The sequence below is a fragment of the Typopeltis vanoorti genome, chromosome 3 (genome assembly GCF_054136105.1).
Source record: "Typopeltis vanoorti isolate ZY-2024b chromosome 3, IOZ_Tvanoo_1.0, whole genome shotgun sequence".
Taxonomy (NCBI): Eukaryota; Metazoa; Arthropoda; class Arachnida; order Uropygi; family Thelyphonidae; genus Typopeltis; species Typopeltis vanoorti.
The window spans coordinates 89,368,616-89,384,579 of record NC_143551.1 but is presented as its reverse complement, the minus strand read 5'-3'; the positions used below and the strand labels follow the sequence as shown (position 1 = coordinate 89,384,579).

General features: G+C 35.8%; 1 protein-coding gene across 2 annotated transcripts in view; it reads right to left on the bottom strand.

The window, feature by feature from the left end:
* The window catches only part of LOC150108370 (inosine-5'-monophosphate dehydrogenase 1a-like), a 123,773-nt gene that overhangs the window by 55,493 nt on the left and 52,316 nt on the right, over positions 1–15,964 (bottom strand). For both annotated transcript variants that reach the window (XM_090415769.1, XM_090415770.1), the window contains exon 7: positions 7,030–7,229. In XM_090415769.1, coding sequence (XP_090271895.1) covers positions 7,030–7,229 — 200 coding nt within the window. The remainder of the gene's footprint in view (positions 1–7,029; positions 7,230–15,964) is intronic.

The window sequence follows — 15,964 nt, the reverse complement described above, 5'->3', positions numbered from 1 at the left end:
ATTCTGTTTAAGTGACCATGCCACCTGAGATTAACTCTGCTAACGCATTCCTGGATGCTGACAATGTCAAGTTCTTTCTTAATATCCTCATTTTTAATACGATATTGCCATTGATGCCATCTGTTCACGGCTATAATCTTTCTCAGGACTCTCATATCTGGGGTCTCTAGTCTTTGGTCAAGTGTTTTACTTCTGACCCAGCTCTCGGATCCATAAGTTAAAACTGGTTTGAACACTGTCTTATATACAGCTAATTTAGTGTTCCGACTAATTTCTCTCTTATTCCATATGAATTTATTCAATTGACTTCCCACCATACCAGCTTTGCTGATTCTGTCATCTATTTCTATATTTAATTTACCATCTTCACTAAAAATCGTGCCTAAGTAGCTAAAATGTTTTACTTGTTCCACAGGTTCTCCATTCACAACACAGTTGATATTTTCAATGATTCTGCCTATTTTCATTGTCTTTGTCTTTTTATTGCTGACCTTCATACCATATCTATTACAACAGTTATTCAATTTAGTCAGAGAATCTTGCAAACTTGTAGCAAATTTATTTAGAAGTATAACATCATCTGCATAAAGCAAAGAGCTGACATTAACATCTCCAATTTTGATATCATGTTTAATACCACTTTCCTTCATAATGTGATCCATATAGATAATGAATAACAGAGGGGATAATATACATCCTTGTCTCACACCAGATTTAACATTAAACCATCTTCCTGTACTTCCTTCAATTCTAACTGCTGACTTACAACTCAAATAAAGACTAAGTATTGCTTGATATAATGTCCCATTGACACCATATAACTGTAGCGTATTGAATAGCTTCTCTCTTAGCACCTCGTCATATGCCTTTTCCAAATCGACAAACTTAAATACAGATCTTTGTTATATTCCCATGCTTTCTCGACTATTTGTCATAAAGTGAAGATCTGATCCTGACAGCCTCTATTTGGCCTGAATCCAGCTTATTCTTCACCAAGCTTTTCTTCCACAATTCTTCTCAACCGTTTCTCAAGTATACTTGCATAGATCTTGCCAGGAACACTCAGTAGGGAAATACCTCTGTAATTCTCACATTCAGTTTTATTTCCCTTTTTATATATGGGTATTATGAGAGCTCTACTCCAATCATCGGGAATTCATCCCTCTGTCCTGGCTTTCTGAACTATACAGTGCAGCCACTGTAAGACTCTTATACCACCATACGTCAGCATTTCTGGTCGAATATCATCTACTCCAAGTATGGATATGTATTCCTGACTGCACATGCCTGGTCAGTGTTTTTTAGCACTGTGTTGTCATCACTGCTTGTTTTATTTAGCAGTTTTTCAAAGTAATTACTCCATACGTCAAGGATATCTTTTTCTCCCGTTTTCATGTCACCTTGATCATCTCTGACTCCTTTTACAGCACTCTTTTCTCCATTTCTAAGCTTCTTCAACAACCTCCAGAATATTTTGCCACCTTCTTGATATTTATTTTCTATATTCTTGCCAAAGTCCTCCCATGACTTTTGTTTAGCAATTTTACACAGTGTAGCATTCTTGCATTTGTCTCTGTATTCTCTAAGAGCACAAGCTGACTTATTTGCCTTTTGATATGCTTTCTTCTTTTCCTTCACTGCCTCTTTAACTTCCTGTGTCCACTATGGAGTTCTAATTTTTCTATCCTTGCAGACAACTTCACCACATGCCTCTCTAGCTGAATCAATCAGGGCTTTCTTCAAGGCCTGCCACTGAATCTCCAAGATTTGATTCCTGTTCTCAAACTCTTTCATTTTTTCGTCAATAGTGTATTTTAGTCTACAGTTCATATCTGAGAACTGCTCAACTTTTATTCACTTTAAAACTTTCTTACATGTTATTCTTTTCAATATGAAATTCAATTTTATCCTGCTCAAGACTAAATAGTGATCACTTCCAATTTCAAATCCTCTGTACACTCTGGTGTCCTGCACCAGGGAGAAAACATCACTACCAACAATAACATATTCAATGAGACTTTTCTTATTCCTTGCCTCTTCTCTCCATGTGAATTTGTGCACATTTTTATGTTGGAACATGGTGTTAGTAATAACCAGTCCATGTCCTGAGCAGAAATCCAACAGATATTTGCCATTATTATTAGCTTTGCTCTTTTCTCCAAATTTTCCCAAAATATTGTTGTATGACAATCATTTCCTACTCTGCTATTTAGATCCCCAACAAGGACCAACTTTTCCTTTTTCATTGTGTCCGTTACTTTTTCTAAAGCCTCAAAAAATTCCTCCACTTCTACCTTAGTAGAACCTTCTGTGGGACCATAGGCACAAATAAGTCTCATTGTCCAGTTCCCCATTCTCATATTTGCCCACATTACTCTTCTTGAGACTGACTGCCATTCAAGAAGATTAGTCTCGTATTTTGTGTTGAATACTATGGCTGAATATAACTACTCCAAATTGCCTTTTCATATTCAATTTCTTAATAGCTTTTTTTCAGAGCTGCATTCTCCTTGATATTTCCTATTGTTTTATTACTGATTATGTCATGTGATCATTTTTGACATAATTTTCCCAGTTGTCAGAATATTCTTTATCTGCAATTTCATTATAGAGCATCTTTATTCTCAATTACTCAATAAAATTTGATTCTTTTTCCCCATGCTCTTTAATTTAATGTTACATTTTCTGTTGCTATTTTTCTCAATTCATCTTTCTTTATTTATTTTTATGTAAAGCAAAAAATTATTATTATTATTATCACACCTCCATGGAATCAAGACTCATCACAGACACAAGACAATGATTTATCCCTGGCCCAATGAACTGATAAATTTATAGTATCATATAAATTACTGTACCAGAAATAAATTACTATGAGTTTCATTAAAGTCAATGACATGGTAAAAATAAATAATAAAATAACCTTAAACTTATCATTCTATACCCCATGCAGTAAACAATGCAATTCAACTGCACTGTGAATAGCTCAGTTTCTCTCTTAGTGTCTTCTTCTTAGTAATTCTAGTAGACATGCTTATACGCTGATTAGACATGATAATTAAATACTTAAGGAATTGACAGCATAAACTAGAAATATAAATTAAAACAACTTTAATATATACTTTCCGATATTTCGGCAACGTCAAGTTGCCATCTTCAATAGGAACCTAAACAAAAACACGTGCACACAAGTACTGCATAATAGCAAATGAGAACAGAAGCGAGGAAGCTACCATTTTCCTAAAGTCCTGATGGTGCCCCCTGGCAGGCTATATTAGGTGTTCTTTGCCTTTGGGCTGAAGTTCTTCTGATGTAAGTTTCCCAAATTTTGGGCAGTCTCATGCATCCAAATTTGTTGAGGTTTGGCATGTTCCTAAGGGCAAAGGCTGATTCCATGAAAAGCCTTTCGTATTTGAACTTGCTGCGGTGTATTACTGTGGCTTTCTTCCACCTTATTCTGTGGCGAGTATCCAGAGCATGATCTGCAAGCCTAGAGTGGCTGTACTGTTGAAACCGGATGTAGTCCTTGTGTTCTGAAATTCTGATATTAGCTGTCCTGCCTGTTTGGCCAAAGCAGGACAGCTTACAGCTGCAAGGGGCCTGGTATACACCAGGTAGGTCTAGGGGGGAGGGGGGGGAGGGGGGAAGGTTGGTCTTTGGTATTGCAGATAAGGGATGCCAATTATTTATATAGTCTGTAACAAGAAGTCTTTTTTTTTTTAAGATTTTGTTGATTTTTTCCGAGGTGCCTCGGATGTAGGGAATGGTGATGGATTTAGAGTAATCTATTTTGTGAAGGGGAAGAGGTGGGTTGTGGATAACCGGTTTTAGTATTTTTTGGATTTTTTTTTTTTTTTTTTTTTTGGGGGGGGGGGTAGCCATTGGCTGAGAAAGTGTTAAGGATGTGATTTAGTTCAGTGGTTAGGGATTGGTCAGTTGAACAGATTAGTTTAGCCCTGTTGAAAAGTGTCATAATAACTCCATATTGTTGTGAGGGGGGGGGGGGAATTGTTGGTGAATGTATCTGCCTGTGTGGGTAGGTTTTCTATAAACTGAAAAACTAAGGTTGCATCAGGTTGGCGGGTGACAAGTGTGTGTCTAGGAAGGGGAGGCTATTGTTTTCCTCTTTTTCCAGGGTGAATTTAATTCTAGGGTGATGGTTGTTTAAGTGTGTTAGGAAGGAGAGGAGTGTATCCGAGCCATGTGGCCAAATAGCGAACACATCATCAACGTAGCGAAGCCATATGGTAGGTTTTTGTGGGGCAGAGTTTAAGGCTTTCTCTTCAAAGTTCTCCATAAAGAAGTTGACCAGGGGTGGGGAAAGTGGTGAACCCATGGCTGTCCCCTCTATCTGTTTGTAGAATTTTTCCTGCCAAATGAAGTAGCCTGAGTTCGTTGTGAACTGAAATAGGGATGAGATATCAGGAGGAAATTTAGCTTGGATTAGCTCTAAGGTTTCTTTGAGGGGGAACATTTGTGAATAAGGAGGAGATGTCAAAACTGACCATTATGTCAGAGTGTAAGGTTTTCTATACTGGCTTTGAAGTGGGTTGAGTTTTTTATGTGTGATGGTGTGTTGCCAGTATAGTGTGAGAGCACTTTGGCTAAATATTTAGTTAGTTTGTAAGTGGGAGAATCTCCACTAAAGACCAACCACTTCCCCTAGACCTATCTGGTGTATACCAGGTCCCCTGCATCTGTAAATTGTCCTACTTTGGCCAAACAGGCAGGACAGCAAATATCAGAATCTCAGAACACAAGGACTACATCCGTTTTCACCAGTATAGCCACTCTGGGCTTGCAGACCATGCTCTGGATACTCGCCACAGAATAAGGTGGAAGAAAGCCACAGTAATACACTGCAGCAAGTTCAAATATGAAAGGCTTTTCATGGAATCAGCCTTAGCCCTTAGGAACATGCCAAACCTCAACAAATTTGGATGCATGAGACTGCCCCAAATTTGGGAAACTTACATCAGAAGAACTTCAGCCCAAAGGTCAAGAACACCTAATATAGCCCGCCAGGGGGCACCATCAGGACTTCAGGAAAACGGTAGCTTCCTCGCTTCTGTTCTCATTTGCTGTTATGTTGTACTTGTGTGCACGTGTCTTTGTTTAAGTTCCCATTGAAGATGGCATCATCTCTTTCTCTGATGCAATGTTATGATTGCTTCGCCACCACATTTTAGCATCTTCCCAAAAATCTCATAATTCCCAGGGCTTTTATGTTCTTCAGATGTTTTACTGCCTTTACAAGCTCATCCCTATATCAGCATCATCATTAGTTGTATACCTTACTGTTCATAACCTAGGCAACTTTTATTGATATGAGTAAACGCTGTTCAAAATGTGAGTTCAAGATTATTTAGCTGCTGAAGTTTCTGCTAACTCTTTGAGTTACTTATAAATTAATTAACACAAATGATGAATAGTGCTTTACTCAATAATAATAATAATAAGGCTGATATTCTCAGAAAGGAACATTTCACAAAAGAATGCACCAAAAGAATGGAGAGGATTAATTCTAATACCCATTCACAAAAACAGAAGCAAAATGGATTGCAAAAACTGAACAATTGCTCTAACAAATCATGTGGGAACAGTACTTAAGATGATATTAACAGAAAGAATAAGGAAACTAATAGAAAAGAATCTGGAAGATGAGCAAGCAGAATTTAAAAAAGAGAGTAGTGTGCAGCAAATATTAAGATTTGCTGTTGAGAAAACTGTGTAAAAATAAAAATGTTGATACCTGCTTTGTTGACTTTCAGAAAGCATCCTATGGCATGGACAGGAACCTGATATGGCAGGACATCAATGACAATGCAGGAACTGCTAAAAGAAATTGTGAAGAAACAGGAAGCTGGTTTTAGACAACAAGGGGCAAGACACATTGAGACCCAATATCTCTGAGCATCTTTATCATACCTTTTTGGAAAGAACAATGGATATAGGATAATATAAGGAAAATTTCAATTCAAGGTATAAAAATAAATAATTTATGATTTGCAGATGACACAGTCATCACCAAAGAAGATGAAGAGGAACTAGAAAGAATAGTGTGAAATTAAGTGAAGAAGGAATGAGATATGGTTGATAATGAACATTAAAAAAACTGAAACAATGATATTCAGAAAGTAGAGGATGAAAAAGCAAATAAATATCAATGGACATGAACTGGAAGCGGCTAGGTACTTCACATACCCAAAGTGCATACATGATTTAAGACTGTAAAAAAGAGATGAGATCTCAGATAACAAAAGTGAAGTAAACCTACAGGAAATGGATAAAATATCAAAAAGTAAATCACTGAGCCTTCCAATGAAGCTGAGACTGCTGGAAGCATGCATATTCACAAGAGTTCTCTATTGTTGTGATACATGGATAATGATCAAGAGATGAACACTGCCTTCAAAAGAATATGTTATAGAAAGGTTCTATGAATTGATGGGTGAAGTAGCAATGAAGAACTATGTAACAAAGTAAACTACAAAGAGAATCTATCGCAAAAAATAAGTCAAAGTAAAGAGTAAAGCTTTTTGGACATATCTGCAGAATGGATAACAATAGAAAAATCAAAATCTCGATGCTTGGTACAATGGACAATATAAACAGAAAAGGACAGTGAGAGAGCAGATAGATGATATGAAAGAATGGTGCAGGAAGAATTTGCAGAATTTGAGTGATCTGGAAATGGAGAGAAAAAGAGAGAGATAGCAAAGAATGTGAACAAGCATCAGACATCAACAGGCATTAAAACCCATGGACACTGATGAAAATTTATTTTTTTGTTTTATTACACTTGTTCATTTCTATTTTTCAATAACATTGAGTAAGAGATATTCTGTGCTTTAATGCTGTTCAAATATATTTCAGTTCAAATAACCTAAACATAAAAGACTAATAAAAAAAGAAAAAGCACCTAGCAACTATAAACTTATTTTTTCTGCATATCCTTCATAAACTATAATAAATGCAGTTCTGTAGAGTGAGAAATCAATTTATTTGAATTGTTTTAGGTTAGCTTACTAGAACAATGACATCTACTCCTGCCTGTACTAACTGATCCAGCCTTAACTTATCTTCTTCTCTTGTTCCTATAGCTGCTCCAACCAAAAGCTGTTTATTTTCATCTTTGGATGCCAAAGGAAAACTTCGACTCTTTTTCATATCAGTACGAGCAATAATACTAACAAGTTCTCCTTTATCATTTACTATTGGAAGCTTTCCTAAAAAAATGAGAAAGAAGTGAAAATTTTATAATTTTATAGAAACAAATATGATGCAAAAAATAACCTAATTTCACCAATAATCAAAAACCACCTTAAAAATTATATTTTGCAGCTGCAGACAACAATCATTCCATTTGCAAATTTCACTGTAAACTGACACAAACCAAACCTGAAACTCAAGTGATTGCATTATTCTAAATACTACTTTGATGATTCATTCTATCAATACTTAAGGCAACCTTCCCATGAAATTTATTGGAGAGGCTAGTCAAGAATAGAATACAGGATTGGTTTTGAGTCTTTAGTTGCATTTATGTCATTATAAAAATAATAACTGAAGCATGTAGACACAAGACATTTAATAGACTTTATTAAATCAAGCTGTGCACTAGTACAGTATTAGCATCCCTTGTCTCATTCAGATATTTACTGAGTTCCTTGTGACTGCCATCTCCTTCACTTTGGTGAAATAGGATGTTCTGTTGAGAAAAGAATACAGAAACATCAATCTTATATCATCTACAATAAGCTTGAGAAGTCTGATCTAGCATGCACTGAGTGACACTGACCTTTTCTGATGAATCTTCTGGTCTAAGACTCATCTATTATACTGTTGCTGCTTTGAAGTTGTATTTGTACAAATAGAGCGCTGAGGCACTACAACACTGTCATTTAAATTATTAATGACTATCTTAATTTATCTATAATTTGGATATGCCTAAAATTTGACATAAAAGATTCTTATTCTTATTAGTTGCAAGAGCATTTTTTTTTTTAAATCGCACTCATAAATTACTGTATTGCACTAGTGTATGGTTTGTATCTTTTGAAACCCACGGTTGTATATTCTCCCTTGTTTGAACTATCTGCATGCTGAAGATGATCTATTGGCTTAAGATAAAAATATTTGATTTAATTTAATGAAGCATTTGTGTGTACATGCTTCAGTTTTTGTTTACAGAATTGGTCTGATAGGTATAGAATTCTCAATAGTAGTTAGCACTGGTTTATAATATGTGGATTACTAAGAAATATACTTGCATTTCACAATAATGTTGGATAAGGGAGACTCATATACAGTAAAATATATTTTGAACTTTGCAAAGGCATCTAAATACCATATAGCAAGTTGTGAATGTTTATGAGTGTGATAACAGTTGTTATATTAACTGTTATGAATACCATCAGTTGTAAATGGGGGGGGGGAGCATCTCATTTTATTTATCTGTTAATAATATATCGTGTGGACAAATAGGAAATATTCAGTTTGTTGATGAGGAAAAGATGGAAGAGTTGATATCAAGTTCCTTAGGGAAAATTTATAGTTTTTGCTTAAACAAATGAGTGAGCAGATTAATGATAGTAAGTGCAAAGTGTTGCTCTGTGGAATGCATAATACTGTATTGGCAAAAATGTGCTTGAAGGAGGTGGATAAAATTTGGAATATAAGAGTAATGGTTGATGAACATCTGAAAAAAAGGAGCACAATGACAAGAAGAGATTAAGAAGGTATTGCATCATAGCACAAGCTATTGGCCAGACTACGTGAACTACTATGCACAAATTTGGTTGCCAAATTTCTATTGTGATGTGGAAACTCTGAAGAGTGAGAGAGAAAAGATAAGTAACTAAGATAATATGAAGACTGATATTATTATTATTATATGAATTTGGCTATTTGGATGTATAGTTTGAAGCAGCTAAGTTTAGGAGGTCAATGTATTATGGCTGTAAATTGCATGTATTTGTCTGGCCAGTTTGCCTGTTCATGTGGGATTAAAAAACCCAAATTTCCAGGAGGGGGAAAACCCTGCCACCTACATATCACATGGGCACATCAAAAGCCAAAACACCTGCATGAAAACCATCAATGCATTGAAAACTGATTTTGAAAGAGCCAAAAGTAGAAAATTTGCATTGTACCTTTTGTCCAACACTCACACTCCTATTGTGCTGAGATGGCTCTGTTGCATTGTCACCCACAGGAAAAGCCAATCTCTGGGGCTTCATGCTTTTCCTCTTTTCTCCAAACAGCTGTGCATACATTTGGAGAAATGTATGCACAGTTTTTTTTTTTATTATTATTTAATTTACAGCTGTTATGCACAGCTGTAAGATACCAAGCAATAATATACTTGGTTTAATCCTTAATCCAAGTGTAAGCAAACAAAGTTTGCACCTAAGTATTTTCAGGACTGAAGCAATTCGTATATAGAAGCAAATGACTTCATACCTAATTTCTTGGTATCTTTAATTTATAATATAACCAAGTGGGAAAACTTCCAACTATCTCTAATCCAGAGTAATTTAATAATAAGGTGTGATACCTTTCGGATATTGTATATGAAAACATGACTTCTGCATTATGTCAACCTTAGTATCACTTCTGGGTCTGGCCCCCACTGATGAGACCTCAATAAAGGTCGAAACCGATCTGGGTAGTGGCCCTTCCCCTAATGCATAGCATTATACATGTCCGTAAGGATGTGCTTTGCATTATGGGATACTAAGGCAAGTGATGTAAAGTCATTAGCTTCTATATACGAGTTGCCTCAGTCCTGAAAATACTTCAGGTACCAACTTTGTTTGCTTACACTTGGATTAAACCAAGTATATTATTGCTTGGTATCTTTAATTAATAGTATAACCAAGTGAAAAAACTTCCAACAAGTATGCACAGCTGATTTTTAGTAAATTTCATCTAGCCATGCCCCTCTGACCTTTCATCAGAAAGCGATAAAAAATATCTTTCCAAATTAAACACAAAAAGTCACCTGGCCCTAATGGCAGTCTTCCAATTGTCCCGAAGATTTGTGCTATGCAAAGATAACACTTGTTCTCTGTCACCTTTTTTTATGCCCTCTTATTCCACTTGTATCTACCCTATACTTATGTACAACCCATTCCTAAGAAGGGTGATAAATCCTTACAATCAAACTACTGCCCAATTTCTCTCATCTCAATCCTCTCCAAAGTGTAACGGAAAGACACCTAACTCCTATGCTCCTTGAAAGTATTCCACATAATAAACAACTGCCAGTGTAGACTCTACATGCCAATTCACAGGGGATCTGCTAACCTATGTCATGCACCTCTGAATAACTAACTAACATGGAAAAGTTCAGCAAATCTCAAGTGGTTGCACTTGAAATCTCCAAGGCTTCTGACAGGGCATGACACAAGAGTCTATCAGGTAAACTATTATTTGGCTATCCCATGACTTCTGCAACTTGGTTGCCAGTTTTCTGTATGAGCAACACTGTATGTGATGATGGATGGTTTCTTGTCTTCTAACTACACAACTAATGTTCAAGTCATGCAATCTGACAACAGCACACTGCATTTCCTCCTTCTCACTTAACAAACCTTGCACCACATAAACCACCACCACAACTTACAGAGCAACAACCTCTGCTAAGATAAATTCTAATCTCCAAATTACTCTTCAATGGGGCTCGGATAACTGTCAATTTCAACACTTGCAAAACACAGTTTTGCCTAATTTCTAACAAAAATGAACACAAGCTTCTAGTCTTACCTTTAACAACACCGATATCTCTAGGCAAGATGCAATTCATCTTCTTTGGATTACCTTGGCATCAAAGCCATCATGGCTTTGATGTCATCATCCAAAAAAATCAAGATTCCTCTTTCACGCTTATTGGAGGCCTGAAGTGGCTTGAAAACGTTCCATGTATGGTCTCTGGAGCAGTAGGTTTACAGACTATGTAAAATAGATAAAAAATTACAAAAAAAAAAAAAAAATATATATATATATATATATATATATATATATACAAAATTGATAAAAATGAACAAAAAAAAAAAAAAAAAAATCCTTACCCACCCACAATACAAATGTACTATAGGTTTACTAATAAGCTTTTGTGGGTGGGAACCATATATATAAAAAAAAGAAAACTCAAAGCATTACTTTACTACTGAAAAACTATTCACCCTACAAATCACAAATCCATCCAACCATTGAGTATTAATCACATATTTTGAGCAGTGTCCCCAAGAGCTCCTTAATAAAATACTCGATGCGATACAGAAGAAAGCAATCAGGCTGATTAATGACCCATCAGTTACCAATTCACTCCACCTACTTTTGCATATTTCTGTGGTAAATGTTCATCACAATCAGCATGAATAATTCTCTCCTTTCTACTAAATCCATTAAAATACACAAAGCTGCCACCCAATACTCCTTCACAGTTCAACTGCAAACTCACAGACCAAGTTTCTCTTCTTCCTGCATTCCTTCTACTGTTGCACTCTGTAACAGACTTCTCTCCTAAGTTTCCCAAAGAATACAATGCATAGGTCTTCAAAATCTAATACAAACATTATATTATAATTACAGCTATTTTGCCGGCTTCAGTTTAGGAGTACCCCTGTTTAAATGTCATTGGCTATTTACTCATGGATTCTTAGGGCATTATGAGTGTAGATGTACTAAAAAAGTATATGTAGCCTAAGGAATAGAAAATTGCACATACCTTTTTCTGGGTGTTGTGGCTTTTCCTCTGTCTGCGATGTCGAAAACTGCAGTGTGTGTGGGGGGGGGTAGGCAGTTTGGTAGAATAAGTTAGAAAAACTCGGGTTTTTTTCGTAATATATAGAAACATATACTTTTATACAAACACATTTAATATACTTTTAATACAAACAAATTCTCCTTTCTCAAATCTCTACCTATCCACAGTACTAACATACCACAAGTTGAACAACCAATTCTCTCTCTATGTATGGGTCCAACATAAAAACTTTCACTTGAAAAGACCTCTTATAAAGTTTCCTGCATCGTGCATATTATAATCTGTAACATAGTAATTTATTGTAATCTATTATGAATCAATCAATGCACAACATTCAAGTATACAAAGTCAATCCAAGAAAAACAAAGAGCATTCCTCCACTCGAGCCACTTATCCTAAGTGGCTCGAGACAAAATTCTGGCTATATTCACAGCCTACAATGATGACCACAGGGTCTGATTACACCTAAGGCAATCATGCTGTCTGGTTTCTTGTAAAAAGCTGTTGAGTGCAATTCCTGTCCATCTGTGCTACTACTACACTCTTTTTCATGGCAGAATTGCAATATCACCTAAAAATAAAGTTGCCCTACTGATATCATTCTTCTCAGTGAACTCCTGCAGATGACCTTGCCAAAACACTTCTGTTTTTATCAGTCATCTAATCAGTGACTACCAATATAGATTAAACTAGTCAAGATTCTCAGCAGAGTATATCACCTATCTTTGAAGATGTGCCATGGAAAAGTTTGGAGAAGCCCATACAATTGCACTCATGATTTCTAAGGTATCCAATAGGGTTTAGCATTGAGGACTTTCTCAGCAAACTGCTGTCATATGGTCTACTTTTCATCTGCCTTCCTTATTGCAAGTGTTCTCTTGGACATTTACTACATGTAATGGTGGAGGATGTTATCGCTTCAGATTATCCTATTAATGCATATGTTCCTCAGGGCTTTGTTTTCTCACTCACCTTCTACTTCATATACATAAATAGGCTTCTTTCTTTGACTTCAAACCTTATCCGCAGTTTTACTAATGACAGCACTCTCCATTCCTTCTATTCATACCACAAACCTTGTGATGTTCAAAACATCTTAAGCTTCAAGATTATTTACACCCTAAACTCTGATCTCCAAACTACACATAATTCAATAGAGATGATCACAACCTAGTCACCTTTGATGTTTCCAAAATACGATTTTTGTCTTTTTTTCCTCACAAAAAATTCCTTAGCTGTTCTCTCCTTATCTCTGACAATCAGGTTAATTTAGTTCAACAGTCAAAACTGGATTTCTCTTCTCTGACTGATACTTATCCCTAGTCTTTCCTGGTACAAACACATCACTTCCATAGAATCCTTTGAATAAAAAAAATTTGTCATTCTTTTTCAATCAAGACATCACTTTTCATCTGTTCAATTTCTACTAATTCTATACAAATCCCAAATCTATCAAAATTTGGAATACTGCTCTTGCATTCAAGGTGGTGCACCAAAAACTTCTCTACAAATTTTGACCTCTCATATGTGATGATATATTAAAAAATAAGTTATTGGGGGAATATAAGTGTGGCAGAAGGTAATTTATGCATCTACTGATGAGATAATTACCTAAAACAGCATGTGATAGAAGGGACCCAAAATTTAAAAATATTGGACTTGGTTAGTCACAGCATCAGACAATTTATTCATAACGGCTTTATCTCCAAATGAGAGAAAGATGTAGAAAGTTTTATACCTTGGGTGTAATATATGTTAAAGATACAGGAAATTTTATACTTGGTTTTAATCCTTTTCCCAAGTAAGCAAAACAAAAGTTTTGCACGTGAAATATATTTATTCACATCTAAGCTACTTGTATATAGAGGCTAATGACTTCATATCACTTACCTCAGTATGTATCCCATAATGCAAAGCACACCCACTTTCAGACATGCATAATGCAATGCATAATGGAAAGGGCCACTACCCAGACCAGTTTCGACCTTTACTGAGGTCTCTTCAGTGGGAGCCAGACCCGGGAGAGATACCAAGGTCGAAGTAATGCAGAAGTCATATATATCTCATATACAAGTAGACAAAAGGTGCTTGACCTTCTTAATAAAAATCCCTGGATGAGAGAAAGATATAGAAAGTTTTTACCTTGGGTGTAATATACATTAAAGATACCAAGAAATTTTATACTTGGTTTTAATCCTTTTCCAAGTAAGCAAAACCAAGTTTTCCACGTGAAATTTTGCAAAGTTTTGCATGTGAATTTTCCGTAAAGATCTGGGTAGTGGCCCTTCCAATTATGCATTGCATTATACACGTCTGAAAGCAGGTGTGCTTTGCATTATGGGATACATATTAAGGCAAGTGATATGAAGTCATTAGCCTTTATATACAAGTAGCTCAGATGTGAATATACCTCACGTGTAAGTAAAAGTATCTCCCAAGTAAGTAAAACTTTGTTTTACTTACCAAGTAAGTAAAACAAAGTTTTACTTGGTAAGTAAAAGGATTAAAACCAAGTATAAAAAGAATTTTATACTTGGTTAAGGATTAAAACCAAGTATAAAATTTCTTGGTATCTTTAAAGCTTTATCTCCAATTGGGGAGAATGATCATGCAGTCTTGAATTGGGAGGTAACTAAGCATGTGAATTTTCAGTAAAGGAACTACAAAGCCAGTGATTATGACAAACTCAGGAAGAAGTTTGGGGCAATGTCATGAGATAAGAAACTGCAAGGGAATGATATTAGCAGTACATGAATCTGATCCTGCTTTCCTTGATCAAGGGGGGGTGTTTAAGGATACTTGATCAGACTGCATATCCATGGTTAGGACAATAAATCAGTTTGCAGTTAAACAAATGAGCAGCATCATTAAGAAGGAGCTACAATAAAAAAGAAAATGTTGTGAAGGGAATTATAAATGAAAGGTGATCATCCAGCTCATGAACAGTACAAAGCACAGGCAAAATGGATGATCATCATAATGAGAAAGGCAAAATCAGATTATGAGAAGAAATTAGCTGAGGACACTAGATGAAATCATAAAATCATAGTGCTTGATTGCTGTCTCTCTCTTTATTTTTATGTATTTTTTTGTGTGTGTGGGGGGGATAAGTAAAGGAAGAATGATTATTGAAGAATAATGAACGTAGGGAAGTAACAAAAGCAGATAAGGTAGTTGAATTACTGAGTGATCTCCTTGTAAGTGTGTATCATCCAGGTGGAGATAATGCAATACCTGATATGACAAGGACTGATATGAGAAGAGAGGTAAATGAACTAGAGGTGTTTAAGATATTAAGAAATCTCATTGTGAATGCAGCCATGGGATTGATATGATATCAGCTTGTGTGTTACAATGAAGTGCAAGAGAAAAGGCAGTGCCCATAACCAAACATTTTGTCTCAGCATTGACAGCATTCCAAGGTAGTGAAAAGATGATAAAATAATTCCATTATGTAAAGGAGGCTGCAATACAGAGTTGGCAATTATAGACTAATTAATATTGTATCTTAACAGTGGTGACTAGAGTATTACCAGAAAATCTGTTAATGATACTCTATGGAGGATGGCATGGAGTTATGAAGGAGAGGTCTCGTCTTAGTAATTCATTCACTAGTGACAGTTGAGATAAAGGAAATAGTTACACTATTATTCTGCTACACTTTGCAAAGGCATTTGACATGATCAATACAGTACCCTATATACATAAGTTGAAACAAATGGGAATGGACATGAAGCTGGTAATAAAGTAATGTGGATTAGAAGGTGGCTAATGGACAGAGATCAGAGTAGTATATGGTGGAGATGAATCAAAGAGAAGGCAAGTGACCAGAGGTGTATCAGTGCTCTGTACATGATCTGCACTGTTTAATTTGTACATTCATGATAATATCCATTGTCTGCAAATGATCCAAAACTTGGGAGAGAATAATTAATAAAAGTGATGTAGAGATCCTGCAGGGCAATTTTTAAATAAATTGACAGTCTGGGCAAAGGATGATAGTTGTTAGTCCACTGTGACAAAGCATGAGATAATGCACTTTCGAACGAAAAGACTATGAACTGTGTATTAGACAGATGGAAGTACAGCAAAAAAAGAATCTGATAAGGCTAAGGATTGGCGGTCATGGTGGGATGAAAGTTAAAGTTCAGAGGAAGAAGTACTGCAAAACACAGTTCAAAGAATGATATT